Source organism: Populus nigra, chromosome 3 (genome assembly GCF_951802175.1).
Source record: "Populus nigra chromosome 3, ddPopNigr1.1, whole genome shotgun sequence".
Taxonomy (NCBI): Eukaryota; Viridiplantae; Streptophyta; class Magnoliopsida; order Malpighiales; family Salicaceae; genus Populus; species Populus nigra.
In genome coordinates this window covers 22,025,367-22,053,101 of record NC_084854.1, presented here as the reverse complement: position 1 = coordinate 22,053,101, position 27,735 = coordinate 22,025,367, and the positions used below count along the sequence as shown (strand labels likewise).

The following is a 27,735-nucleotide window of genomic DNA, read 5'->3' as shown; positions in this document are numbered from 1 at the left end:
TTTAATATCAGCACATCAAAATTATTAAAAAACATTAAAAACAACAATCAATTTAATATTTTTAAAGTTAAAAATATAAAAAACACTTGAAAACAGGAGTAGGAGGTGTGGCAAACCAGCCTGTAGTGCTGGCTTCTGCACAGCCATTTTCAAGAGTAGGTATATGACATTTGTGAGTGGGAGAACCCATGCATTAATTGTTAGGGACATGTCAAGGGCAGTGTGAAGCCTTTCTCAAACATAAATGTTGGAATTTATAGCACTTCTAATTTATAATATATGGTACACAACAGAGGAGAATATATGTAGTTGATCACTTCTACTCTGCCTGGGCATGGGTGGTTGGAGTAATTCAATAGACCCACCATTTGTTACTCAACCTTGGTAAAATACATGTGAATGTTTTTTTTTTAAATAAACTTTATGGCTCCCCATATGATTTTTGGTTCATTTCAATGGTTTTGGAAGAGAGAGAGAGTGACATCGGCTGTTAATCCCTTTAATTCATGCTTATTAAAAATGTTGACTATTTATGATAGATAAGATATACGCATCCCAACTCCCAAACTGGTTTGAGTGATCAGAACCATGGAACTCTACTCGTATTATGCAAAATGGGAGTGAATTTTGTTCATGTTAAAAAGAAGAAAAAAAAAAAGAGAGAATAAAAAGGAAGAAATATATAGGGCTTCTTGATTGAAAATTGGAGGGTCTATAAAAGAATAGATCCCCTTCCTTTCTTCTTTCGTTGGATATATAGCCATAAAACCAAATGGATTCAGCATCTCATCCTTTCCATCTTTCCCCTCCGTATCCATATCATCCAATACCCTTTTTTTTTTAGTTTACACCCTGTCGTATACTAAAATTAAGCCAAGAGTTATAAAATTTGGACTAGAAAAAAAAGACGAAACTTAATTACAATTCAGACTTGATATATAATATATAAACTATAGAATATTTACATAAATAACATGCCTCCACAAACCTGTAATAACAAACTAAAAAAGCAGCTTGAGTTGTTCTGGGAAAATTAATGACAATAATAAAAATGATGAAAGGAAAATATAAAAATATTACATGGTGCAAGATCCATGAAACAATGAATGAAATGTGATGAATGCATAGTTATCAAAAGTTATAATAAGATGAGTGATTAGTTAGTGTAAGTTATCTTGAACTTTTTTATTTAAAAAAATATACAAGAAAGGAAAAGACATGACAACAATTTAACAAATTAATAACAATTATTGTTTTGCAATTAAATTAAATTTGTAGGATCTTCAATACCTATTTATCAATAGGATTGTAATATCGTAGGTTGATAATTTATAGATAGATAATATATAGGCAATAATTAATAGGTTTATAATTGTAGGCATATAATCGAGTAAGTTTTTAGTTTCCATTAAAAAAAACCCCCAAAATAATAATAATAAAAATACATATCAATCCATGTTCTCTTGTCAAGGATTTCTAATATGTGATTGTAATCAAATTAAAGATTACTATCAAGGATTTTTTATATGTGGTTGTAATCAAATTAAAGATCACTCTATGAATATAAGATCTTTGATCTCGAATTATTTTTTAAATTCAAAGCATCCAAGTTATATAATTACTTCTTAAATTTACAATTATTTTTTTATATAAAATGAGAATAAAATTTTAAACTTGTAACATAATTATAAATTTAGAATTACAAGTCTAGAATTATAGTTTAAATATAAAATTACAGTATTTTCGTTCAAACTAGAAATAGTGAAATTTAAAGTCTTATTAATTGAAGCAGACATAAAATAACCCTAGAACACACCTCCATGCTCGTCTGGTTTAGTCCCAAAATAGTCAACTGTGACAGAACAGTTGTTTTACCAAGTTATAGCATCTGATAACCTCTATCATTCAATGTTGTGTAAACATGAAAGGATTTCGTCCTACCTATACCTATATTAGTGTTGAAACTTATACAAGACAAGCTTTGTATGAACGAGGTCGATCCAAAGTAGATAAGCCCACGACTCCCAACCCAAATCATTTGCAAAATGTAGAATGTTTATGTTTTACTCCTCTTGCAATATGTAGATGTGTAAGTTTTTTTTTTTTTTTTGACAAAAGCAAACAAGGTCAACTTTCAATTCTAAGATGGGAAAACTTTTACGTGATCTAATTGACTAAATTCTGCCAGCATGACAATAGTTTACTGTCATGATTACATAGGATTTGATTCTGGGGGGTGGGGTGGTGTAGATAAGATGTCATTTTTGTTTGTGCCCATACTTGGGCAACCTGTAGTGAGACTTGGACACCCATGCTAGGGAGAGAAGAGACTTTTAGTGGCAAATGCCAACCTTTTTTCTTTCGACACCACCCACGTCAAAACCACTCTTCGCCTTTTCTTTTCTTTTCTTTTCTTTTTTCTTTTTCCCAAGAAATGAGCATGAACTCCAAAAATTAAAAAAAAAAACCCACAAAACCTTTCACTATATAAAAAAGAAATTTTTGGTAACCTCCCAAAAATAATTGGAGCAAGGGCAGGCAAACTATGGGAAAGCAACTCCTTTTCTTTTTTTCTTTCTCTCTCTAGTCTTTTGTGCTACTCCCCAGCCAACAAAAAAGTGAGAAACTGGAAAAATTGATTTGAAAGAATTGAAGTGACCTTGACCCATGTAGTGTCCTCTCCTCTCTCTTATTTAAAACCCTCTAACATCTTCCCCGTTCTTTCTCTCTCTTTATCTTTTTTTTTACTACAGTGGTATTGGTTTTGTGTGTGTTTTTGGAGTGAGGGAGAGTGTGTGTTTAGCAAGGGAAGATGCCAAGGCCAGGGCCAAGGCCTTATGAGTGTGTGAGAAGAGCTTGGCATAGTGATAGGCACAAACCCATCCGAGGTTCCATGATTGGACAAATTTTAAGGTTCTGGGTCTTGCTTATTTTTGCTTATTTTGAATAAAGATTGAATCTTTTTTATGCATTTTGTGATTGTAAAGTTTGTGTTTTGATTAGGATGGCCTATGACACTCACAGTGCTGCAACTAAAGGGAACAGGGAGTGGCAAGATAAGCTTCTTCTTGTGGTTTACAAAGCAGAGGAAATCATGTACTCTAAAGCCAACTCTGAGGTATGGTTAAACTTTTTGTTCTTCTTTTCGTCTATAGATTCTTGGATCTTTATTAGGTTTGTATTGTGTTTTTGAACTCATTATTACATGGTTTTTGTTGTTTAGGCTGAGTATATGAACCAAGACACTTTTTGGGACAGAGTAAATGATGCCATCAACACCATTATTAGGAGAGATGAGAGCACTGAAACTGGAGATCTTTTGCCTCCCTGTATTGAAGGTACTGATTTCTTTATGCAAGCTCATGTTTCTTGGATCCAACTTTGAAATTATGTTTTTGGGTTCTCATTTTGGTAGCATTGTATCTCAGAGTCAGACTTCTTTCTCCCCCTCTCTCCCCCTCTCTCGATAATATCAAAGTTTAAGATTTCAATTTGCTTTGTAACAATTGTATTTGAGATTGCAGCATGCCAAGTTCTTAAAGCATGCATTGATCTAAGCTTAAATTGTGTAACTCAGGCTTGTTTTAATTTGCAATTATACATTGTCTGTAATAATTGTAGCGGAGGTGTTGTATCATGTCTAGTTTGTTGAAATGTTATTTAGCTGCCCTTAATTTGGGATGCAAAGTGGAGAGAGCTTCGAGAAGTCAACGACACAGCAATCCCAGGAGCTACCTCAGCCCGAGAACACAAGAATCGGCGTCTGTACCTCCTAGAGCTATAGATAGAACTCATGATGAACAAGGCCTTCAGTTAATGCCAGTTCACTCTATCAATCAATTGAATATTGCAAGAGACACGGCAACTGGGAATCCAGATCTTTCGGTTTCAGAGTCTAATCATCTTTTGGCTGAGAATAGTAATGTTGCTTACAGTTACCCTTTCTTGTATGAGAATATCCCACCTGGCAGTAATCAGCTGACAACAAGGGAAGCCGACATGCACCAGAACTTTGGTTCAGTTTATCCCTTGTATTGTGGAAATCAATATCAAATCGAAGCGTCTGATGTGGTCTCCCAATTTCCGATGAAGACGAAATCCAACACTATATTTGTGGGCAAACCTATTGGTACATCTGTTCCACCACATAGGGAAATGGGTGTCTTGCAGACAGTTTTCTCATGTTCCAGTGCTGAAGTTGGTTCCACGAGAATCACACAAGCAGATTTCAGAAATACCCATAACAAGCCAACTGGCACACAATGTGATTTATCCTTGAGGCTGGGTCTATACTCAGACCCGGGCATGAGCATAGAAAGAAATCAAGCTCAAGAAAATGAAAATGTTGGCTCAAGCAGATTTCAAGAAAGAGACAAGTTTAGTGTTTTTTCTCAACAAAGAAACAAGGAATTCTGTTTTTTTCCTGGTACAAGTACTAGGGATCCCTCTGGGTCCTGTTCGGTTAAGTGGGTTTCAGAGGGTGATGATCAGAATTTGGAGACAACCATCAGAAAGCGCAAAGCGCCCTTCAGAGACAAAGCAGAGGATGGACATTTTTGCTGGCAGTCCAACATGTTCATTGGTCGAATAGAAGGGCCAGGTTTGTAGGCATTGTTTTTCCCGTTGTAGTGTCTATGCTTAAAAATTTGAGGTGGCTAGAATTATGCTGGTCAATCCTTTTTGCAACCTCATTTTCCTATGTAGTAGCTCAGATCACAGATTTACACGCTAACAGCGAGATTGCAACCTGGGATTTAGTGGAAAAGGTGAATTGTAAATGAAATCTGAGTTTGATCTAAACTATACTGGTTAGTGACATAAATTGCAAAATTGAGACGTCTAGCCACTACCAAAATCCAAATAGGTATTTTGGGAACCAGTTTAGCACCACACACATTTATTCATTCAACCTTGCATTGAATAATCTTGAATTCATAAAAAAAAAGATTTTAGGAGGCATTTTGGAGAAAGGAAAGTAATTTACACTGTGGGAGGATGATATATGAGAAACTTAAGACTAATAAGGACTGCACTGAACCACAATGAAACCAGTCTATGGAAATGTCCTGGTATGACATTGAGGGGCCTCTTCATGAATGGCTACTCTACCATGCTAGAATATACTTCTCCAGTTTCTAGGTAAATGTTCTGTACTTAAACGATTATGTATATATGTTGATTAATTCAGGAGTGAATCTAACAGTTACTGTGAGTTAGCTGTAGGTCATTATTCTTAAGCTCTATGAGTTCATCTATAAAAAAAAAAAAATCAGGATATTTTTTTGTGGTGAGTCTGTTCTGTATAGGATGGGGTTAGTGATGACCAGTTTCCTAGTATAATTGTCTGAAGAAAGATAATTTTGTGCCCTGTTTTTGTTTTTATGATTTTACATTATCAGGTGTCAGCTAGGGCAATATCCCCTGGGTATACTTGCAAAATTATGATGTGAATAATGCTCCTGTATTCCTTTTGTGTATATCAATTGAGCATTTGAAGGTAACTGGCTTGACAAAGAGAGTGGATTACCATAGAAGTAACTAGTAATTAAGAAGACATGCTAAGAATGTGGAAGGGTATAAAGTATAATTTTCTGGTGTTACTTCAGCACTTTTGAGAATGGTTCAGGAGGTTACTTTTATATGGTTTCTGTAGCAGGGATCTCTTTGAAGATAGGAGTATAACTTTTTGTGGTTTTAAGTGAGCAGTGACATAAAATAGGAGGTTGTTAGTAAGTTTGTTTTGCTGTTCAATTGAGCATTTGAGTTTACTGTATGTGAAACTTCAACTGCTGAGAGTTCAATGGTGGATTGGAGGAGTTATCAAGATATCATTTTGGTTCTTTCTCTGTGTCTTCAATGTTTCATGGAAGAAGATTAATAGACCTTCCAATAATGCCATGCTCCTTTCATTCAGGATTAAAGAATAGTCTTGAAATCTTTTCTTAAACGGCAATGGCCAGTTGGTGGTGTGAAAGCAGTGATTGACTTCTTTCTTGAAGTGTTCCTTTAACATCAGCAAAAAAATGGATGATTGCTTTTCTGGTGGTTTATATGTTCTGGAACTTAGAGTTCACTGTTTTAGCGACAAACGATAGGCTTCTAACCATCATTCGTCATGCAGCTTTCCAAACAATAGTGCTAAAAAAAATGTAAGCTTTGTCAACAACTTCCTACAATTATTTGTTAATTTGAAACTAATATGGTAAGATTTTAAGATTTTCCCAGATGTTGCAATGGTAGCAATGTGATTTAAAGATAGCAAAGCATGAAATTCCTTAATGCCTGGTCCCACTTTCTCCATTTCAGCTTTTACTGCTTCACTCGTTTCTTCTGTTGTTTTCCTTTTCCATGCCTAGCAACTCAACTGTTACCCTGTTACCTCAGCATGGGCATTTATGTTGATTAGCTGAAAAGAACTTGTTGGGAGCTGCTTCTGTTTTTATTGTAGGCGCTGAGATCTTTTTTGAAAGAATGGTAGGATTCTTCATAGCATGCTCTTGGCAATCATTCTATAGCAGTGGATGTAAGCTACATGATTGTACAAGTATAAATATTCAAGAGTGTTTATGTTCTGCTTTTTTTACTTGTGACAGAAGAACGCAAATTCTATTTGATTACTCTTGCATGTGAATATTCTTTCATCTATTGTTGTGTTATCTGAATTTAAACTTAACCGGGCATACCTTTGGTTTAATTTGGCTGTTAATGTTATCATGTTGACCAGATGTCTGAGTCTTATGCATGAGTAACTCTACTGAAAACTGAAGTTACTATTAGGTCAAAAGGAGTGAACAATTTCAACTCCGTAGCTCTATTTATGTCTCCATAATTGACCGGTTTGAGTTAATACGAGTCCATTGACCTGTGCTATTGATCCAGGGGCAAAATTAAAAAAAAAAACAGAGATTTCCATGAATAAGGGTCCAATTGCTAAATGTTAGAACTTCAGGAGGGCAAATTGAAAATAGCCATTTCAGGAGAGAAAACAACACCGTTTTGAAAATCATTGTTCATCACCTCCTCCTTCATCCTACTGATTTAGCAGGAAGGAAAAAAAAACTGCAGCAAAACCTGTCATGGGCCACGTCTCCTACCTATCAGCTACCCACTATCCCTCTCGCCCACACGATGCATTTTCAAATAGGTTGTTACCAATAGTCCTGCAATGGCAGGACTGTTAGTCACCTGTTTTTCCTCAAACAGGAAGGAACATCCCTCATCATCTAGAGGCACGAATAGAGGGCATTCTCTGGCTTTATAAATGCAAGAGAAAGGACACACAGAACGAGCAGATAGAAAGAAAAACAAAGAAGGCGGACATAAACAAAGAGAGAACCGAGAGACCAGAGGACAAAGAGAGAATAGGAGGTGGAGGTGAAAACACGAAAAGCTAGAGAGACTTTTGGCAAGGGAATTCCTATTTCTTTTCCTCAGACGAGATTGCAGACTCAGCCAAATCAAACACACAAACAAAAGATCAGAAGGAGAGACAAATAGAAAACGAATGAAAACAGAAAGAACAAAAAAAGAGAAGAAGAACAAGAACGAAGAGAGAGAGAACCCAGAGAACAAAAAAAAGGGCAAGAGACAGATAGGAAACGAAGAGGGAGAAAAGGACATCGTCTGGCCAGAGCTACGTGATCGTCACCATCATCTTCGTCTTCACCCCCCAGTTGCACTAGGTAAGCTCATGTTTTCCCTCGCCTTCTCATTCATTGTTGCAAGCATGCGTGAATAATTCACTAATGCTATGCAACAGTGCCCAGATTGGTCACCAGCTCGGCTCATTTTTTTTTTCTTTAAAATTTTTAAAAATCACCGTGATATTAGATATGCAATATTTTTAATAAGCAGGATTATAAATTTTTATGTAAGATATATTTTGATATTAAAATTATTTTTTTTATTTTTTTAATATACGAGATTATAAACTTACATGTAAGACATATTTTTTATATTAAATAATTTTTTATATTAACATTAAAATGGTTAGGTTTTTAACCTGATAAGATAATGATTTCTTATTAAATATGATTTTTTTAAAACTTTAGATAGACCAACAGTTAGAAAAAATAATATTTTTTTAGTTTATATCAGACAAATAAACAATGCAGCGTATTTCAGATAAGACATACTAAGGGTGCTACTAACTTTTTTTTACACAATTAGTTTTTTTATCCAGATTCTAAGATCAGTTATAGTTTTTAGTGACTAAAATATGAAGTAGTGACTCATATTTTTTTTTTCATTAATAAAAAACAAAAATTTCATATTTTTTTTTATCTATATTATTCTCAATGATCTTAATTTAAAGTGCGCGCGCGCGCGCACCAAAACACTTGTTTATAATACGAGGAGGGATAATTATCTCTATTTTATAGTTTACTATCTTTAAGATCTTTCAATGAACCAAAAAGTAGTTAATCGCGCAAGAAACTCTAATCTGGCAAGCCAGATTAAGAACGATATTATTTAAAAAAATATTACAACAGTAAGTCTTATTAATATTAATATAATTTTACAAAATAAGTTATTACACTACTTCGAAACATCGCCTCGTACAATGAAAATGCTCTGAAACTGGATAGCTAATAAATAGTACAAACCTTGCACTTATTCTAGCTATAAATCCAAATTCAGTAAACATAACGGAAGAGGCTAATTAAGATGGATAATTAAACTAGACACCAACCACCAATATTGTTAGTACAACAAGAAAGAACAAAGATGAACTAGACTGGCAGCAACAATGGTAATGGTGGATAGAACTGCAGATAAGGCAGCATGATTATTTGGCAGAGAGCTTGAGTTTCCATTTCCAACAACAATGGTAACCTTCTGACCCAAATTACAGTGTGATCCAATGGTGCAAATATAGTAATATGTTCCATTTTCTGTTAAATCAAAGGTTGCAGGACTGGTATCTTTACGTATTCCATTTGTTTTATCACAGGCATCGTACTCGGTCTTTGTGGTTACCTCGAAGACATTATGTGTGGCTGTCCAGTTGAATTCTGAGGCGTTGAAAAAGAAAGAGTTAGAACTTAATTTGCTACTAAGCAAATATCAAAAGTTATATATACCGATTAATTGCAATAAGTTGACTTTGTAACTTTGATTAATTTTTTGAAATATTAATTGTGTGACCAAAGTCAAACATGAAAGGAATGCCAAGAGATTTTATTTTTATTTTTTTTCCAACAATATATGATATTCCATAATTTTTTTTTTGATAACTTGGGGTGTCCGGGCCAGCTTATGTGCACCACGACTAATCCCCGGATTCACTAAAGACCCTGCAAGTCTAGTAGACAGGTAAGACACCGCGAGGATGACAGACATATACGCTGAGACTTGAACCTAGGATGTATAGATAGGAAACCTTGCCAAGATTGCCGGGCTATCAAAGGACGGGTCATGGCCCGGAATTCAGCTAAAAAAATGATATTTCGTCTCCCTTCAAGCTTATGGTATAAGAATAAACGAGTGTCACAAGGGAAGATAGAAGAGGTGGTTAGGGACGAATTCAGATTTAGTAAAGTGGAAGGGTCAGAAAGCTAATTTTAATTTAGAAAGAATCATTTTGCAAGTTATTTACGACATTATAATTTTTACAAGTTCTAGGGAGGATTTTGATTTTTTTTTCAACTTTTAAGAGGGCCAGGACCACCCGGACCACCTTTTCAATCTGTCCCTTCAGGTGGTCCTGATGAACTAGAAAAAAAAAGAAAGGTATGGGAGTTATCTAATTCTAAGAATGGAGAGAAAATTCTCCAGCACTGATGTTCGGTAGACAATTTCTTCTCTCTTTTAACTTTTGAAAAAGCACAAAGCTTATCTTTGATTCCACTTTGTACAATTTACAACAGACAGAGAGCACGCAAAATAAATATTTTATTATAATTAAGCCAATGACTTAATTTACTAGCATCAACTCGGAAACCCAGTTGAAGAAGAGAAACAAAAGGTAAGTTGCATATATATAGTATGAAGGTGCATATAATAGAGCATAGAAAATATGTAAGATTAATTCAATAATTTTTCCATCCATACATTTCTGAATACTCTCTGTATGTTTCATAATCATTGATGAGCTATCACCGTTTCCCTAGCTAGTTAATGAGGACATGACATGATTAATCAAGCTCGATAAAACTAATGTTGAGCTAGTTCCTAGATAAATAAACTAATCCAAAGAAAATTAAAAGAATCATATAGATGCTTACCTAATGAATCTCCAACCTCAAATTTCTTACCACGAACCCAGTTCTCATAGTAAGATGCATTATCAGGAATTCTCCAACCATAATCATCTCCAACTTTGTATTTTGTTTCTGAGGTTGCTCCCTCTAGTAAAGCCACAGCAATGATCAAGAACACGATCCTGTCTATCCTAATAGCCATATTCTGTGTTCAACAGATCGACCCTGGAGGCAAAAGCAGACAGTGCTCTCTCTTGTGGAGGGGGAGATAACTATATACTATATGTGACAGTTAGGGATTGATGATAAGATGATAATCAGGCAAAAGCTGACAAAGGCTTGTCCACCACATACCGCTTATGGTCCTCACTTTCTTAGAGCAATTGGATAATAATTAGGGTACGTACGTAAAGCATAACTCATTGACGATTGAACGCTGCCGACTAATGTGAATTACTAGTAGTAGTTCAGCTAGCATCTATAAATTTGACCCTTTTGATTATCTGCTACAGCGTGCAAAACTTGGCAAGGGACATATATGCATGACCAAAAACACTTGCATATAAGCCAAAACCTTCCAAGTAATTATCCTGTAATTTTCTTTAAGAAATAAATGTGAAATAAGGGATAAGATCTACAAAATGCAACTTGCATTGTTATTTCAATTCCAAATCCATACAGAAAAGGAAAAACAAAAAACAAAGAAACTGAATGGCCTATATATTGGGCCTTCTGCCAAAAAACAAAATCAATTCAAACAATTCCCTTGAGGGATTTAAGTGCGTGTGTATGCCGAATTGTACCACATCACTCAAACATTGGGTCATGACTTAGATACCGGAAAGATCCGGTGATAGCCCAACCATGATTCAATATAAAAAAAAAACTAAAATAAAAAGGTGATTTGCATCAACGTAAAATATCATTCACAATAATATTTTTTTATTTTGATTCTTAAATCTTTCTTTTCATCGATTGAGTCCTTTAATTTCAAAATTGATAGCCAATTGCTTCTTATTTGCTAATCAGAGAACAAATTGAAAGGAGGAGGATCAAGGTGAAATGGAGCAAAAAATTATTGGTATATTCGAAGTTGATGTAAAAATTCACTTTAGTCCTCTAATTTACAAATTGATACCTTTTCAATCTCTTTTTTTTTCCTAATTTAATTTTGGTACAAAACCTAATTTTGTACAAAAATTCACTTTAGTCTGTGTCAATTTGTTAGCATCAAATATACTTCATAGGGATATGTTACAAATCATTTTATCTATCAACCTATTAATGTAAAGAAAACGGGTATTAATTTCATGCATACATATTTAAATCCTAATTTAGACAAGTTCTATGAATGAATGGATCGAGTTGAATTGAAAAATGAAAATACTTGTACAAGCTTTTGTTGCCACTTTATGAAAAATCATTAGGTATGAATATGTTAGACACATGCGACTTGATTGATGAAATAGTCTCTCTCTCCAAAAAGAACATGCTTTTTACCACCGTTAAAGAAAATATTTTGTTGCAAATGAACATGATATTGAGGAATTTTTCATAACTAAAATCATAATTCTTGATACATGGATATTCCATATAAAAAGGAATATTTTGTTATAATAAAAGCAGAAATGATGTAGATTATTCAAGAATTAAAGTCGATTTTCTTTATAAAAAAGAATATATCAGTGACCTTCTATGAAATGATTCCACGAGATTCATCTAATTATCTTGATTGTGGGATATCATTGAGAAAGAGGAATCTGTGTTATCAAAATATTTCCTGCAATTATTTCTAGTATGGAATGAGTCAATCATCCACTTTGATATCTTATTGAGCAAAAAAAGTGAGTGTTCATTCATTGATATAAAAAAATTGCTTCTTAAAAAGTATTATGATCATCCAATAAAAAGAGTTTTTTATTTTCTAAAATGAACAATTTGAAGACCTATTGGTTCTAATAGCTTATTGCAGGGTTAATTATTTAGACCTTTCAACTTATAGATATGAATCGTGTAACCATGAATAGGGATATTCCCAAAACTCACAAAGAAAAAAAGAAATTGAGTTATTAGATAAAAAAAAACCAAGAAACTTGGACAAGAAAAGATATAATTTTAGACCACTTTTACACCAAGAAAAGTGATTTACACAAATCTTCTTTGTTGATACCTTAGATCAATGAAAAGTTGTGATACGATACAGGAAAGGTCAAATTCGGATTTTGATGTAAAATGTGCAACTATCCAGTTTTACAACAACAGTCATAATTCTCAATCCAACCATTGGATCGAGCTGAAATTTTATGTGGAGTCTCCTGACATGTTGTCGTACCTTGGTTTAAAATTTTAGGTCAATCGGAGTTCAGAAAGGTATCAAAATACGGGTCAACAGAGGCTGTATGAATTTTGTTATTTACTTCCTTTTGACTTGTGGACTTCATATTTGGTTAGGATTCTTTTCCTAAAATGATATGGCAGCTTATTTTGGAAATTTACTAATTCTAAAAAGATCTTTAATGGGCTGCAACATAGTTTCCAAGTGTGGCAAGGATTCATAATTATTTCAGAATCCTTTTCTTACAAGAATTCCTTATTCATCCTTAGCTAAAAAAGGAAAGAAAACTTCAGAATAAATTCTACCTTCAGATCAGATTTCCGAGTCTATTTGGGATTTCTTAATGGTGACAAATCTGATTCTAGCATATTTAGGATGGTAATTTTCAGATTTTTATTATTTTCTTCTTAGTCTTTGGGTTATTATTACTTATTTGGGTCAATTGTAAGTGAGTTTAATATAAGTCCACCTAAGAGGGGTCCATTAGGGTTTATTTAAGTCTAGAGTTAGTATAAATAAAGGCATAACCAGACATGCAAGTTAGACAATTCAGATTAATAAAACTTCTTGTTTGCCGCACTTTGTGTGTGTGTGTGTTGGTGAGATAATCTCCCTTCCATGGTTCTCTAATGAACTGAAAAACGACTTATCGAAGAACAACTGTCTTCGTGGCATCATCCTTATACTTCTCGTTCGCGAATCAATATTCGTTGGGTAGGGGTTTCTGTTTCCAATAGTGCTAGTGCCTAGGTACAAGTTATCTTTGTGTCACACTCCTATCAAACCTGATTTACTTGGCTTTCCGGGAATTGGTGTCTTTGCGTGTAGGTTGCGTGACCACGTGATCACGAGGTTTGCATCATTTGGTATCAGAGCTTGGCTCCATTAATCAGGTTATATCCTTCTGAAATTTTAGTTTCTTGTTGTTTCTGCAAAAATTCCTTAGTGTCCAATTTCTTCTTCTCCTTGATTTTGCAGCATATCAAATTTTTTAAAAAAAAATTAGCTATTTCATTCTATTATTGTTCAAAATATATCAGTAGCATAAAAAAAAGAGAAAAGAGAAAAGCAAAAAAAATCGTACAAAAAGACGTTTATTGGATTCTACCGCAGAAAACTAAACAAGGAAAAATAGGATCAAATCAACTCAAAATTAGCTCAAATTTGACAATATGATTATTGGGGTCCTAATCACACCACATATTGATTTTAGGGTCAATTGGATATCATTTGCTTTGGGTTTCAAATTCGGGTCTAATGAGGTCTGATTCATAATGTTTTTGTGTTAGTATATCAAACCTTATCTTAAATTGCTCAAAATTTATATTCTGTCTATTTGGGTTGATATCGCACTATATCTGAAGTTTTAACTCAATTGGACATCATTTACTTTAGGTTCCAGATTCGGACTTAACTCGTCATAAACGAGTATGTTTTGTGTCAACTTTTGAAATTCGCTTGCTTTCTATTGTTTTTTTTATTGCAGTTTATTTTCATCATTTTGCATATTTTTGTTTTTGTTTTTATTCGAGTCTTCAGTTTCGTTCATATTTCGGATAGACTCGCTTGCTACTCGCGAGACTATCATCGCAGTTTCGTTTTGCTTGTTTTCTAGTTTTTATTGCTTCTTGAGTCATATATATATTTGGATTGCACTGCCAAGTTGGTTCTATTTGGTGTTCATTTCAGTTTCACAAGAACCGCAAGAAGGTGAGACGAGAGGTGTGAGTGTGTGATGATATTAAGAGTGTTTGAGCGAAACACGAGCGATGTGAGGATTTTTTTTCACCACTAACCAATTCTTGCAGGTACTATCATGTCAGTTCAAAACAACACATCACCCCCTCCCGATGTAGAACTTTAATTCCAAATGCAAGTCATGACGAAGATGATGGAAAGAATGAATTTCATAATGGGGAATATGTGTGAGTGACTTGAGAAGGTGGGAAAACATGGAAACGTGGTTGGAACTTGTACCCAAGATGTGAGAAAGGTTGGGGCTGAACTGAAATCAAACAATGACAGTGGGGTTGAAAGGCCAAGGTGGGCTGATTATGATGATTTTGAGAAGGACATTGATGATATTAGTGATGATGATTTTAAGGATGAGACCATAGGCTATCGGGAAGGTTTTCAGAAGCCTAGAAACCGAAGGGGTTTCATGTATTTTGATGAGGTGCTATGGCAAAACAAAAGGTAGATTCAAAAGGAGAGGTGGTATCAAAGGGAGAGAAATACAGAGATTAGTGTTCTAAAAAAAGAATCCAAGAGTCTATCCCGTATTCCAAGGGAGATGAAGCAAGAACTTGATGTGTTAACGACAGCAATCAGTGCCCAGCAAGCTTCAAAAAAAGAGGAGAAAAAAGGCTGCAAAGATGATATACAAAATAGAACGGCTGCAACTTTCATCCAAAGTTGTTGGCGACGATTGTTGTCAAGAAAAGAACTCCAAAGGCTTCGAAAAAAGGCTAAGGAAATGTTCATTCAACTTGTTGATGATTCGAGGACGAATCATCTTGAAGAGAGAGGGAATGATATGAAAAGTCAAATTCGGATTTTGATGTAAAATGTGCAACTATCCAGTTTTACGGTAATAGTCATAATTCTCAATCCAACCGTTGGATCGAGCTGAAATTTTATGTGGAGTCTCCTGACATGTTTTCATATCTTGGTTTAAAATTTCAAGTCAATCGGAGGTCGGAAAGATATCAAAATACGGGTCAACATAGGCTGTACGAATTTTGTTATTTACTTCCTTTTGACTTGTGGACTTCCTATTTGGCTAGGATTCTTTTCCTAAAAGGATGTGGCAGCTTATTTTGGAAATCTACTAATTCTACAAAGAACTTTAATGGGTTGCAACATAGTTTCCAAGTGTGGCAAGGATTCATAATTATTTCAGAATCCTTTTCTTACAAGAATTCCTTATTCATCCTTAGCTACAAAAAGGAAAGAAGACTTCATAATAAATTCTACCTTCAGATCAGATTTTCTAATCTATTTGAAACTTCTTAATGGTGACAAATCTAATTCTAGCATATTTAGGATGGTAATTTTCAGATTTTTATTATTTTCTTCTTAGTCTTTGGGTTATTATTACTTATTTGGGTCAATTGTAAGTGGGTTTAATATAAGTCCAACTAAGGGGGGTCCATTAGGGTTTATTTAAGTCTAGAGTTAGTATAAATAAAGGCATAACCAGACATACAAGTTAGACAATTCAGATTAATAAAACTTCTTGTTTGTCGCACTTTGTGTGTGTGTGTGTTGGTGAGATAATCTCCCTTCCATGAGAGAGTCTCTACCTTATTGGGTTAAATCCTAACCGCTCTAAAGTCTGAATTTTAGCATTGCATATTTTACACATTATATCTTTAATACCTGATGGTGTACTTTATCGTGTAATTTTACACCATACAAATATTAAAGTCTACATTTGGATCCTAAAAAAGATTGGAAAAAGATTTTTGATATTTTGGCCAAACCATTGTGGATGATCATAAACTGGTTATGATATCCTTTTTTGGATTTTTTTTAAACATGAAAAATATGCAATTTTTTTTTGTTTTTTTTATGAGAAATATGCTTGGAAAAATTTTAGGATTTGGCCGTATGCAATAAAATATTTTTTTTTCAAAAAAATACTGAATTTGTATTTTTCAGTGTAAATATACAACCCGATATTATGCAAAATAGGTAGAAAAATATTTGAGAAAATCACAATTTTTTTCAAAGGATTTTTTATTTTTTTTTTGGAATTTTTCGTTTTTTTAAAGAAATATATAATATAATATTATATATTAAATAAATATTATTAAAACAGGTGGGCCGGGCCGACCCAGATGACTCGGCCAAGCATAAACCCAGAAAATAGTGGGTCGATATTTGCCCAAATCGGTTGGGCCGATCTTGGCCCAACATACTTTCCTTCTCTCCTTTTTGGGGGCCGGACCCGGCCCAAACATTTGGTTTGGGCCAGAACTGGTCCAGCCCAAGTGAAATGAATTATGTACAGAACGTGAACTTACTGTTCACGTTCTGCATGCAACTTTCCAGTTGCAGCCGACGAAGTGGAGCGGAAGGCAACCTTGCGGGGGGAGAAGCAGTTGCTGTCACCGGCCTGGAGTGAGGTTGGAGGTGGTCTAGGTAATCGCCCTGAAGCTGGTGGTGGCGTCTGTGGAGGAGTTGGTGCTGCTGCTGCCAATACCGGAGAAGGAAGAAAACAAAAATGATGGTGTTGATGGGCTACTGCCGCTGTGGAGAAAAAAGGAGGTGCTTTCGGTGGAGAGGAATAAGTGTGGTGGAGAGGGTGGAAGATGAGTTGGTGGCAGCGTGGCTTGGAGTCGCTGAGAGCATGGTGGAGAGAGACTGTAGAGAGAGAGAGATTCGTTGCAGAAAAAGAAAAAAACTGGGTAGGAGGCTGGTTTTTTTGTCAACTTTGGACTAGATTTTTCTCCTCTCTCAGGCCATGAAATCCACCTCTATTTATAGGCGGTGTAAGAGGGCAATCGTGTCTACACCGGGGAACAAATTCCAACCCTTGATTCGATTGGGAAGGATCCCAACCGTTGGCTCAAAGTAGGCATGGTGCACTGTCAATCTGCAGCTGCAGGCTGCCTAAGGTGGCCTCTTTGGAGTGGTGCCACGTCCGTTTATGTTCCAGTGAGCTGGTGACGACCATACCCAGACATAAAGGGATATTTGGTGATCAGTTTCGTGCACGGTTTGGCAAATTTGGTGGACATTAAGTGCATTAAATGCACCTGCAAAAGAGGTTACTAGACCAGTTTTTCCGTAAAAATAAAGAAGATAATGAATAGTGACCAGACGACTTATCGTCTGGTCCCTTTTTTTTATGCAAACGACATCGTTTAGGTTTAAATTAGGGATTTTTCTGAATTTCAAAGCAGTCCTCTCGCTTTCAATTTGTTGCAATTGTACCCCTAATTGACCTAAACTTTTGATTTAATGCAATTACACCCTTGCCGAATTTCAATTGGAACCCTGAATTTACGTGCCTTTTGCACATTAGTCCCTGGTCTCGGATTTTGCAATTTAACTCATAATTGACCATCAAACTTTTATTTTTTTTAATTTAGTCCCCGGTTTTTGTCAATTAGGCCCCTATAGTCCGGTGCCTTTTGCAAATTGGTCCCTGGTCTTGGATTTCTTCAATTTAACCCCTAATTGACCTCAAAACTTTAATTTTCTTGCAATTTGGCCCCTAATTTCAAACAAATAACTTGGTAAAAATTAAATTTGGTCTCTTAAAATTCCAATCTTCTCAATTAAGCCCAAATTAGGCTTCCAAACTTAATTTTTCACCAATTAAGCCCCAAATAAAATTAATTTGACCCATTTAAAGTATAATTAAGTCCTTGCACTTAATTAAATCCTTCAATTGGACCCAAATTAATTCTTAAACATAATTGAAATTTAATTTGGCCCATGATTAAATCAAATTGGCCTATTAAAAATTTAATTATGTCATTGGACTTAATTTTTATGCAAATTCATCCAATAATCATTTAATTTGACCTTAAATTTGTATTTTTTCTCCATTTTTGGCATAATGGGGTACAATTAGGCCTTGAATTTCCTCCAAAAATTATAGCTTGAGTTCCCGGCCTGCTTTCTCCACGTTGCCAGCCTTTATTTTATTTTTTTGATTTTTATTTTGAAAAAAAAATATGAATTTTTGGGAAATAACCTAGAATTGGGTGATGACAATGTTAACTATTTCTTTATTTTATGATCGCTTGGAAGGGAAAAGGAATCATCTTGTTATTTATTCAACAATTGTTTGTTTTTTTAATCTCTAATGGACCACTTAGTAAGACTCAAACCCAGATGAAGTTCTAACAATTTATTAGAGGAAAAAAAAAGAATCAATGGATTTGTAAGATTATAAAGAAGTTTTTTTGGTTTCTTTTGAAAGAGGATGATTATTCATCTCCATTGCACCTTTCATGAATAACCGGGACATTAAAGAGTATCAAGAAAGGTATTAAGGGAATTAGTCTAATTCTATCTCTATTCATTCCATTTGAAAAAAAAATTAAAGAGTCCAAATAATTGATATTTCTTTTAGTTACTGAATGTCTCTTTGATTGAACAATGTATGATATTCTGAATCCTCATTGCTAATGGAATAAAAACGATATCTAGATTGATCAAAAGATCTCTTCAATTGGCTAGCTCTTCCTTGAATAAAGTTAGATCTTGTAAAATCATATTGAATATTTGATGATATATTTCATGCTCGGATAAACTACCAATCCTTTTTTACCATCCATACATTATCTAACCAAATTTAATTTTCTCTTAAAATGTTCCCAAAAAAACTTGATTCATGCGGATTATTCTCTCAACTAACGAAGAGGTCGTGGCAGAATTGCCACATATGAAATTAAGCATAATTTTGCAAAGAAATATACCATTTTTTTCTCATTAAGAGATGAGAAACATATTCAATATCATTTGATTGACTAGTTAACTTAGCTCATTGTTGTTTGAAGAAACACTTCACTTTAATTGATATTTTTTTTCATGAAAAGCATACATGAGATAACAAATTTAGTCTTTCACTAAGATTTCAAATAGCTATTGTGAATTCAAGTTGATTATGTTTCACCCTTTTTTCGGAGAAAAATCATCAATACAATATCCAAAAAAAAACTCTAAATATCTAATATATTTCTCTCTGAATGAGATCACAGTTTCAAGGACGGTTTCATTAGATATCTTACAACTAGAATCCTATTATTTTCTGATCTAGTTCCTTCAGCATCACGAACCCTAACTAGATTTAAACATGATACCTTTTTAGTTGTTGGGCGAATCCAAGTACTCTCTTTTGAATCTAGAAAACGACTCTTAGAAATCTTTTATCCTTTTGGGAGATACATAAGCAAAACAAGAAACCTATTGATATTGGAAGACCTAAGGGATTTTTCCAATTTATCATTTCTAAGTCTAATGGAATTCATATGTATAAGTAGAAGCCCCGTCAAATAAAGATTTTTTTTTATTTTGACCATCTCTCAATTGTTAATATGATATAATGACCACTACTTTAAATAGTACTAATACCCTTGATCATGAAATATCAATTACTTGTTGACCCTGTGAATTGCGTGAAAACAAGATACTCCAAATTCAAGAGTCCAAGAGTTTTATAAAATATTATTGATGGAAAAAAATGTGAAAGAAAGATCTCACTAAATTGAATTGGATTCATGTGTCATAACTCATTTTTGGTTTATTCCTAAATTCATTTCATTACACTTTTTAAAAAAGAAGAAGAAACAGTGTCGTTTTTGAACGACACTATTCATCTCCTTCCCCTACGTGTGCAAAGGCAAGGAAAAGGAAAGATTTTGAAAATCTTTTCCTGTCTTCCCTCTCCTTCCTCTGACACAAGCCACGTCTCATACCTTGCCACCATTAATGCAGCCATGCCCAGCCATCCTACCCTGTGCCAAGACATGGGTAGGGTAGCCACCCTACCCTGTGCCATGGTAGGGGTAAGGTGCCCCTCTTTTCATGCGCCTATAAATATAAAGGGGGGAAACACAAAAAAGAGAAGGAAGGATTTTTTAAAAGAAACGAAAAAAAAACAGACGGGGTGAGTTTGAAAGGAGAGTTTTTGGAGTGAAAAAAAAACAAAAGGAAATTTTAAGAAGAAAACCAGGGAGATTTGAGAGAATCAGGGAGGAAGATTGTTTTGAGAGTTGAAAAAAAACAAAGGAGAGAAGGAAGAGAGAAACAGAGACAGAAATGAAAGAAAGAGAACAAATAGAAACACAGAGAGACAGAAGGGAGAAGAAGAAGAAGGATCGCTGCCTGGAATCATCTCTCAGCCGCCACTGCAATTAATGCCACCTTCATTCTTCCTCTTCGCCACCACCAGCGCCACCGTCAAAGGCCGCATATCTGCTTCTTCCTCTTCCTCCTCTTTTTCTTTGTCTTCTTCAGGCCGATCCACTGTTCTGCATGAACAATGGAGAGTCTCTCGACTATTTGTTTTAGTTTTCTGGGTCGGACAACGCTGGCCCAGACCAAAGTGGTTGGGTTGGGCCCAGTAAAAAATTTTCAAAAAATCCAAAAATTCTTTTCAAAAAAAATATGATTTTTCTGTGTATTTTTCTATCAATTTTGCACAATATTGGTTTGTATTGTATACCGTAAAGATACAAATCTGGTATTAAAACACCCGATTTTCTCTGAAATGTTGAAAAAAAATAAAAAAAGGTCTTGTTTTCATGCATACGACCAAGTCTAAAAAAAATTCATATTGTATTTTCATACAAGAAAAATCCAAAATATATTTTAGCATGCATTTTGGATTTAATAACCAGTTTATTAAAGTCATGAGCACGCGGCCAACATTTCAAAAATTTCAAAAAAATTATTTTGTTTTATTTTAATATTTGGGATTACGAACTTACACATAAGATGTATTCCTAATATTAAAATTAGTTTCTTTGGTTGACATAGAATGGTTAGGTTTTACCCGATGAGATAAGAATCTCCTTACCGATGAGAACTTTTCTTAAACCGTAGACAGACCAACAATTAGAAAACATAACAAGACCTTAGTTTTTTGCCAGACAATTAAACAATGCAGCTTATTTTAGGTAGGACGTATTTGGGGTGCTAATACCTTCCTTTTTACCCAACCAGTCCCCGTACCTGATCTCTGAGACTAGTTAGGGTTCCTAGTAACCAAAATATTAGGTGACAACTCCTTTTTTTTTCCAATGCTAAAAAACAAGGATTTCTTATCTGCCTATATTTGTCAGATAGATACTTTATGAAAGTGGACGATTGCTGCGACGCCGCACACATGTGACACCATGAATATAATTAAGAAATAGCGAGAATTCTTGATCTCTTTCAATATCTCTTATAAATTGAAAACTAGGATTTGAATTGATTTCTTTTCATTGACTCCTCCTAAATTTAAATTGAATTGATTTATCATAAAGATTTCATTTCAATAGGAATTTAGTTATTCATAATATACAAGAATCCCTACTAAGCATCCATGGTTGAATAGCGAAAGCACCCAAATTATAATTAGCGAATTCATAGGTTCAATTCTAATTGGATGCACACCAATGAGACCATCTAATAAATCTATTAGAATTGCTCTGTATCAATGGAATCTCATCCTTTATACATAGCGAATTGGTATGGTATATTCATATCAAGAAATATGAATAATAAGAACTAGCATTCTTATTGAGACTAGAACTTCTAGGGAGGAAATTAGATTTAAGGATGGAATCAAAAGGAACTTTTGGATCAAAATAAAAATTTAAAAAACTTTGAGAATGACCAAGTTTTTTTTTTTTTTTGCTATGCATTGTGGCCCTTTATCTTTTAATTTTATCTGATAGAATTAGGTCACAAAAGGATTAAATAAATAAAAAAACATGAGGATGAAATAAAAAAAATGATGAAAATAAAAATAAAAAATGGAGAGGAGCTTCACTATTTATATGAACAATGCAACACCTAAAAAAAAACTCTAATCTTTTACTTGTATATTGATCATAATTGACTATTAAAAATCATGAAATGTCAACGAGATATGGTTTAATATTGGATTCACTTTTTATTATGATCCAAAAATAATCTAAAATTTGACCAAAAAAGAACTTCTTTTTAACGTACAAAACCCTATTTGAGAATACTTGAATAGTGGAATCAAACTTGACACATAAATGATGAATTGAAAACGTGATCATTCCATCTAATGAAATGAAAATTCTAGAAAAAACAATATGCTAATGCCCTTAATCATTAGTCTAGGGTAACTTGATTAATTGAACAAGATTTTCCCTTTCTGTGCAGGAAAAACCTCCACATGTTAGCTGACCGACCATATGTAGAAGTCCACAAAATTACCCTTTTTTTTGTTCAAACCAATTAATTACAGACACCAAGGAAGAAGAAAAAGGAGATATGAACATTACATGATCTTAGAATAATTCTAAGTTTTTTCATTTTCATCTTTTCATTGTCGTTTTTCATGTGTAATCCAGCTTTTGGACCAAAGTAAAAGCTGATAGTGAAATGTTTGACAAATTGACATTATATTCTTATTCCCCTTCTCGTATTTTAAATAAAATGTATAATTTCTCTAAAGAAATTATAGTATATGCAAATGATGAATAAATTCTTAAATTTAGCAAAATTGTAAATATTACATTGTACCAGTGCCAGATTAACTGAAAATGTAAAGGAAAAAAAAGGAGCTTTATTGTATGTAAAAAAAATCTGTATAACAAGAACCTCACATAAAAATGAATCACACTAATCAAACTCTTAACCACATGTAATCTAATAGCACAAAAAAACTACAAAAATGGAAAAGAAAGTGGTAAAGCTAGCGAAACCAAGAGATCTGGCAGAGTTTGGTGGAGCAACAGTACTAGGTGGTGTGGCAGTTGGTGGTGAGGGTGGTGAACCAGAAGCTGGGGCAGGTGCAGGTGGTGTGGCAGTTGGTGGTGAGGGTGGTGAACCAGAAGCTGGGGTAGGTGCAGGTGGTGATGGACCAGAAGCTGGAGTAGGAGTGTTAGGTTGAGGAGCAGGAGTGCTAGGTTGAGGAGCAGGAGTAGAAGGTTGAGGAGCAGGAGTGCTAGGTTGAGGAGAAGGAGAAGATTGAGGAGTTGGAGTAGAAAGTTGAGGAGAAGGAGAAGATTGAGGAGTTGGAGTAGAAGGTTGAGGAGCAGGAGAAGATGTCTGAGGAGCTGGAGAAGGAGAAGAAGATGCAGCACTAACATTGATCATCATCTTTTGACCAGCAGAGCAATGGCCAGTAAAATTGCAAATGAAATAGTGTTCTCCTGAAGCATCAAGGTTGATTCTTGCTGGGCTGGTTTCTACCAAAGAAATGGGACTGCTTGTGGTGCAAGCATCATAATCTGCCTTTGTCACCTTGGCAACATCATGCGCGTTGGCCATAAAATTAAACACTGAAAAAAAATCAAAAATAAATATTAATATGTGAAAAAAATCCAGTCTCATATTGTTCGCTCTGATTTATATAATAATAAAAAAAAGCATAGGTTAATTAGGGTTGTGGTGTTACCTAGAATTTCACCAACATTGAAGGTTTGGTTTGCAGCCCATGATGAGTAGAAAGCAGGATCACCAGTAGGAATGGCCCAACCTGTGGTATCACCCACCGTATGGGTTGTTTGCGCCACTGAGGTTTGTATCAAAGCAGCTATAGCAATTGCTGCAAGGAATGCCATGTTGAGTCCTCTTGCCATCGACAATCTGTTTTTTCTGTTTAAGTGGATCCTGTTTTTCCTTGTTGTAATACGAGCGGAGTGTCTGAATATGTTAATGTGCCTCCTATTCCCTATTTAAAGGGAGAGCCCAGGTCTTGCCTTGAAAGTGTGAGTAATTTTGGGCCATTGGATGGAAAACACGTGTGTGATTCCTTACCTTTGATCAAGGGTGGGTTTGTTGAAGTGGGACTTGTCAGAAATCCTTGAGATTTTACCGCGTAAGAACTCGCCAAATGTGACTTCGGGACCGTTGACTAGTCTATGATTCTTGTTGTAATGTGAATTAGAGCAAACCCATTAAGGGAAAAATGAATAAATTAAATTGTACGGGCCATAACGTGGGAAGAGTTTGGTGCAATAGAAGTTCCATGAAGACAAGGAAAGACAGGTGGAGGCATCTGAAGTTTGAGATTTTCAAGGGAAGACTTTTGTGGATATGAAGGTGTAAACAAAATGAGTTCTACCATGCTAATTATACAAAGTCATTAATTGTAGATGTTGCCTTTGATGTGATTTAGTTGATAGACAAATTGAGAAATCAGTGTGTTTGGTGATATAGTTAATGTCAATTTTATGTTTTTTTTCAAATTAACTTTACTTGATTATAATATCAAACAGATCTTAAAAATTAATAATATTTATATAGTTAATGTTTTTTGTTATCATATTCGTTTGAGTATAACCAGAAGTTTTTTATTTATTTATTTTTGGTGCATCTGCATTTGCTAATCAGAAGAATTAAGCATGAGGAATTAGATTTTGAACTTGGAATAAAGTGCCTGTATCGTAACGTATCATGACATGGGCGGAAGCCATTCTTTATGATTCTTCTTTCCAAAAGCCCATACCATTTTTCTAACTTTTTTCTTAAACCTATCTGGCATTTTAACTAATGGCCTCCAGTTGAAGGGACCATACATTGCCTTTATTTCAATAACCTTAAAGATCTGTGATATTGACTACTTTGTTCTTCTTAACCTGAAATTAGCTATCTTGCATAATTCCTCCTAGAAAACCCCAAAAAAAAAAACAGAGCTTTCTTCCATAATCCCATTTTAACACATCCAGTTCCATGTACCCCTTACAACCTTTATCGCTGCTTGCTTCTCTATCTGTACTCATCTTTCTTCCTTCTTCTTCTTTTCTATCTCTCTTTCTTTTAAATAAGCGTTCCCACATGATAAAGTTGTTGAGATTTCAAATGGATTTGGGCTTTTCACAACTGTTTATAGACCGAGATGTTTAGGCTGAATTGTTAGATCGAGGTATCCAAGTTTGGTTATTATGTATTCTCCTGCAAACAAGTCCCCTATATGGTTAGAGAATCCTCCATTGATTAAGTTAGTAAAACCAAGAAAAAAGGAAGTAATCTAAAGTGGGAAAAAAAGTACAAGAGTAAATTTACAGGAATAGAGAAGAAGAAGCATGTAGCAATTATTGAAGAGTGCAACAAGGTGTGGGAGAATGATGTCGTGCAGGCTTTTGGTGGGATGAATCTATTGATGATATGATGTTGGAAGAGCTTGAGGTGTGTGTGAGGGCCATGCAAGATTTAAAGAAGAATGTGGCTACTAGGATTAATTGGGGTAATGATCATTTTGGTAATCAAAATATGGTCCATTTTGATGTTGGCGGTGATAATGGATTCAGTCTTGAATTAAGATGGGCTAGTGATGGAGGGAGGGTATTGAACCTTTTTTTTTTAGTTTAACGTGGGTGGAGGGTATTGAACTTTTTTTTTTAATTTAACGTGGGTATCCGGATCAGCTTGCGCGCACCTCGACTAATTCCATAGGCCCTGAAGTTAACGACCATGTAAACCTCCAATGGCCATCATATGAGCTACTACAGGACTCAAACCTGAGACCACAAAGGGAGCAAACCTCTTAATCCCAAGCTCTTACCACTGGATCACCACCTAAATATGACTGGTATGTGAAGAGCCTTGATCATCTTAAATGCCCTCCATTTGATGTTTTCTTTTAAAAATTGATGCAAGTATGGTCATAGAAAATAAATATTATTTTCTACAAGTTTGAAATATATTCGAGTTTTCTTTTGTTATTGTGTAAAAAAGGACTCCCTCTATTATATAGTTCAATTTTCAATGAGTTTCTACTAACCAAGAAATAAATATTTTCTTCCATGATGCATTAAATATTTTTTTACTTTTAGTTAGAAGTATTTAATATATTGAGAACATATGTTTATGTTTGTTTAATTATGTAATTGATTTATATTGGCATGTCAGTGATGAATAGAAATGTATAAGATTAGTATACTTAATAACTAGTAAGCTTGATATAGGTATAATGAATAATAATGGAAGTTATATGTTGTTGTTGTGTTTCGGGACAAAAAAGGATGAAAAATATATTGTTAATAATAGTTTAAAAAAAATAAAGTAAAAAAAAATAATATGAAAAAAGTAACACTTTAAGCCGGTCAACTATAAGTTCTTAAAGAGGAAATAGGGTAAATGTTACTCATAAAGTGTGATGAAGTTCACTAAAACATACATGAGTCATGAGTGTATGTAGGAAAGAGTTAGAATAGGTGGTGATTGATGCAAAATCATAGAAAAAATTGAATTAGAAAATGGTATTATCATAGTTTTTAAACCCGGCCAGTGGCCGGCCCGGTCTAAAGCCCGAGTTCTGAGTTTTGACAGGGTCACCAGGTTGGCCAGGTCAATCCCTATTTAAAAAAAAATTCAAAACAACGTCGTTTTAGTACAAAAAAAAAAGGCAATGGGTTGCAATCAAGTTTTGTCGGGTCAACCAAGTCGCCAAATCGGCCGAGTCATGACCTTTTCTATTTTTTCTTCAACCCGGCCTGGTTCTAGTCCCGGGTCAACCCGCTGGGCCGGGCCAGGTTTCAAAACAATGGGTATTATAATAGTGCTATAGGCTTACCAAGAAGTGAATAATTGTAGATTTGTTTGAATTGAGAAATTTCATGTAAAAATGTGTTAAAAGATGTGAAAGTAGTTCAAATAATAAGAAAATCTATTATGGTTAATAGTTGTGGTGTCGTCCACGAGAGAAAAGAATAGGGAGAATTGTGGAATTTCATGAATATTTGTTTAATTGAATGTGTTTAGTGTATGTAGAGATGTTGATAATGGTTTAAAATTGAATTAAATCTTGTGTTGAAATAGAATGAAGATTTTATTGTGTTTTGAACTTAGACACTTTGGAATTATTATGAAAATTATGTGATATTGCTACAAGTATCTTCTCTGGTTTCAGAAAAAGTACCAAGAGTGATATCTTTGATGGTTAGAAGAACGCATTTAGCTTGAGATGCAAGTAAGTGCTCAACACTATAATCTTTATTTTGAATTCTAGTTTAAAATTCTTGAAACATACATCTTATGCATATTAGTTCAAATAAAAGGACAAAATAATGAAAAATAAAGAGATTAATGTTCTGAACATAAAAAAAGGGATGAAACCAAAAGGAAAGAAAAGGAGCCAGTGTTTGATAAGCATTGTCGTGGACGATAAATACTGTTTGATAAGCATTGTCAAGGATGGTTACCACTGATTGATAAACTTTGTCATGAACAAAAGTCATTGATGCTAAGCTTACCGTCTCAAATAGAAGCCACTAGCTACATTATTATCTCGATAAAAGTTCTTGTGAAATGCATGTTGTATTAATATTGATATATTTAATAAATATTTAGTGAGAATTCATTAGAATCTAATATTCTTATGATGTACTAAGTATGAAATATTTTTTTATTCTTGTATACAATATTTATAATTAAGTACTAGATTAAATGTTATTCCATAATTCTATGTGTTTCAAGTTAATCACATCGTACTAGATAGGACAATCATAAACCTTATAGATATTGTATTTTCTTAGGTGTAGCGTTGTTTAT

The 27,735-nt window shown here is 34.3% G+C and overlaps 3 protein-coding genes across 4 annotated transcripts; 1 reads left to right on the top strand and 2 right to left on the bottom strand.

Annotated features, from left to right (window-relative positions):
* The first annotated feature begins 2,388 nt into the window (after positions 1–2,388).
* LOC133687782 (uncharacterized) lies at positions 2,389–4,800 on the top strand. Of its 2 annotated transcripts, XM_062107101.1 has the most exons (4): positions 2,389–2,913; positions 3,004–3,118; positions 3,224–3,338; positions 3,665–4,800. In XM_062107101.1, exons 1-4 carry the CDS (start codon positions 2,813–2,815, stop codon positions 4,606–4,608), a joined length of 1,275 nt encoding a protein of 424 aa, XP_061963085.1. In that variant the 5' UTR covers positions 2,389–2,812; the 3' UTR covers positions 4,609–4,800. The 2 variants fall into 2 exon arrangements, with proteins under 2 accessions (XP_061963085.1, XP_061963086.1); XM_062107102.1 differs by lacking the exon at positions 2,389–2,913 and having other exon boundaries at positions 3,106–3,118; positions 3,622–4,800.
* Positions 4,801–8,468: 3,668 nt separating this feature from the next.
* Positions 8,469–10,482, bottom strand: LOC133688596 (umecyanin-like). The gene is made up of 2 exons (XM_062108131.1): positions 10,227–10,482; positions 8,469–9,014 (listed from the first exon to the last, which is right to left on the bottom strand). The coding sequence occupies exons 1-2, from the start codon at positions 10,402–10,404 to the stop codon at positions 8,704–8,706; spliced, it is 489 nt and encodes a 162-aa protein (XP_061964115.1). The 5' UTR covers positions 10,405–10,482; the 3' UTR covers positions 8,469–8,703.
* Positions 10,483–22,784: 12,302 nt separating this feature from the next.
* LOC133687761 (blue copper protein-like) lies at positions 22,785–23,875 on the bottom strand. The gene is made up of 2 exons (XM_062107070.1): positions 23,639–23,875; positions 22,785–23,522 (listed from the first exon to the last, which is right to left on the bottom strand). The coding sequence occupies exons 1-2, from the start codon at positions 23,820–23,822 to the stop codon at positions 22,888–22,890; spliced, it is 819 nt and encodes a 272-aa protein (XP_061963054.1). The 5' UTR covers positions 23,823–23,875; the 3' UTR covers positions 22,785–22,887.
* Between the last annotated feature and the right edge of the window lie 3,860 nt (positions 23,876–27,735).

Coding starts and splice junctions, on each gene's coding strand:
- LOC133687782 (XM_062107101.1), top strand. CDS start 2,813: ATGCCAAGGCCAGGGCCAAGGCCTTATGAGTGTGTGAGAAGAGCTTGG. Junction 2,914..3,003: donor ATGATTGGACAAATTTTAAG/GTTCTGGGTCTT, acceptor TGTTTTGATTAG/GATGGCCTATGACACTCACA. Junction 3,339..3,664: donor TTTGCCTCCCTGTATTGAAG/GTACTGATTTCT, acceptor AATGTTATTTAG/CTGCCCTTAATTTGGGATGC.
- LOC133688596 (XM_062108131.1), bottom strand. CDS start 10,404: ATGGCTATTAGGATAGACAGGATCGTGTTCTTGATCATTGCTGTGGCT. Junction 9,015..10,226: donor TGAGGTTGGAGATTCATTAG/GTAAGCATCTAT, acceptor TCAACGCCTCAG/AATTCAACTGGACAGCCACA.
- LOC133687761 (XM_062107070.1), bottom strand. CDS start 23,822: ATGGCAAGAGGACTCAACATGGCATTCCTTGCAGCAATTGCTATAGCT. Junction 23,523..23,638: donor CAATGTTGGTGAAATTCTAG/GTAACACCACAA, acceptor ATTTTTTTTCAG/TGTTTAATTTTATGGCCAAC.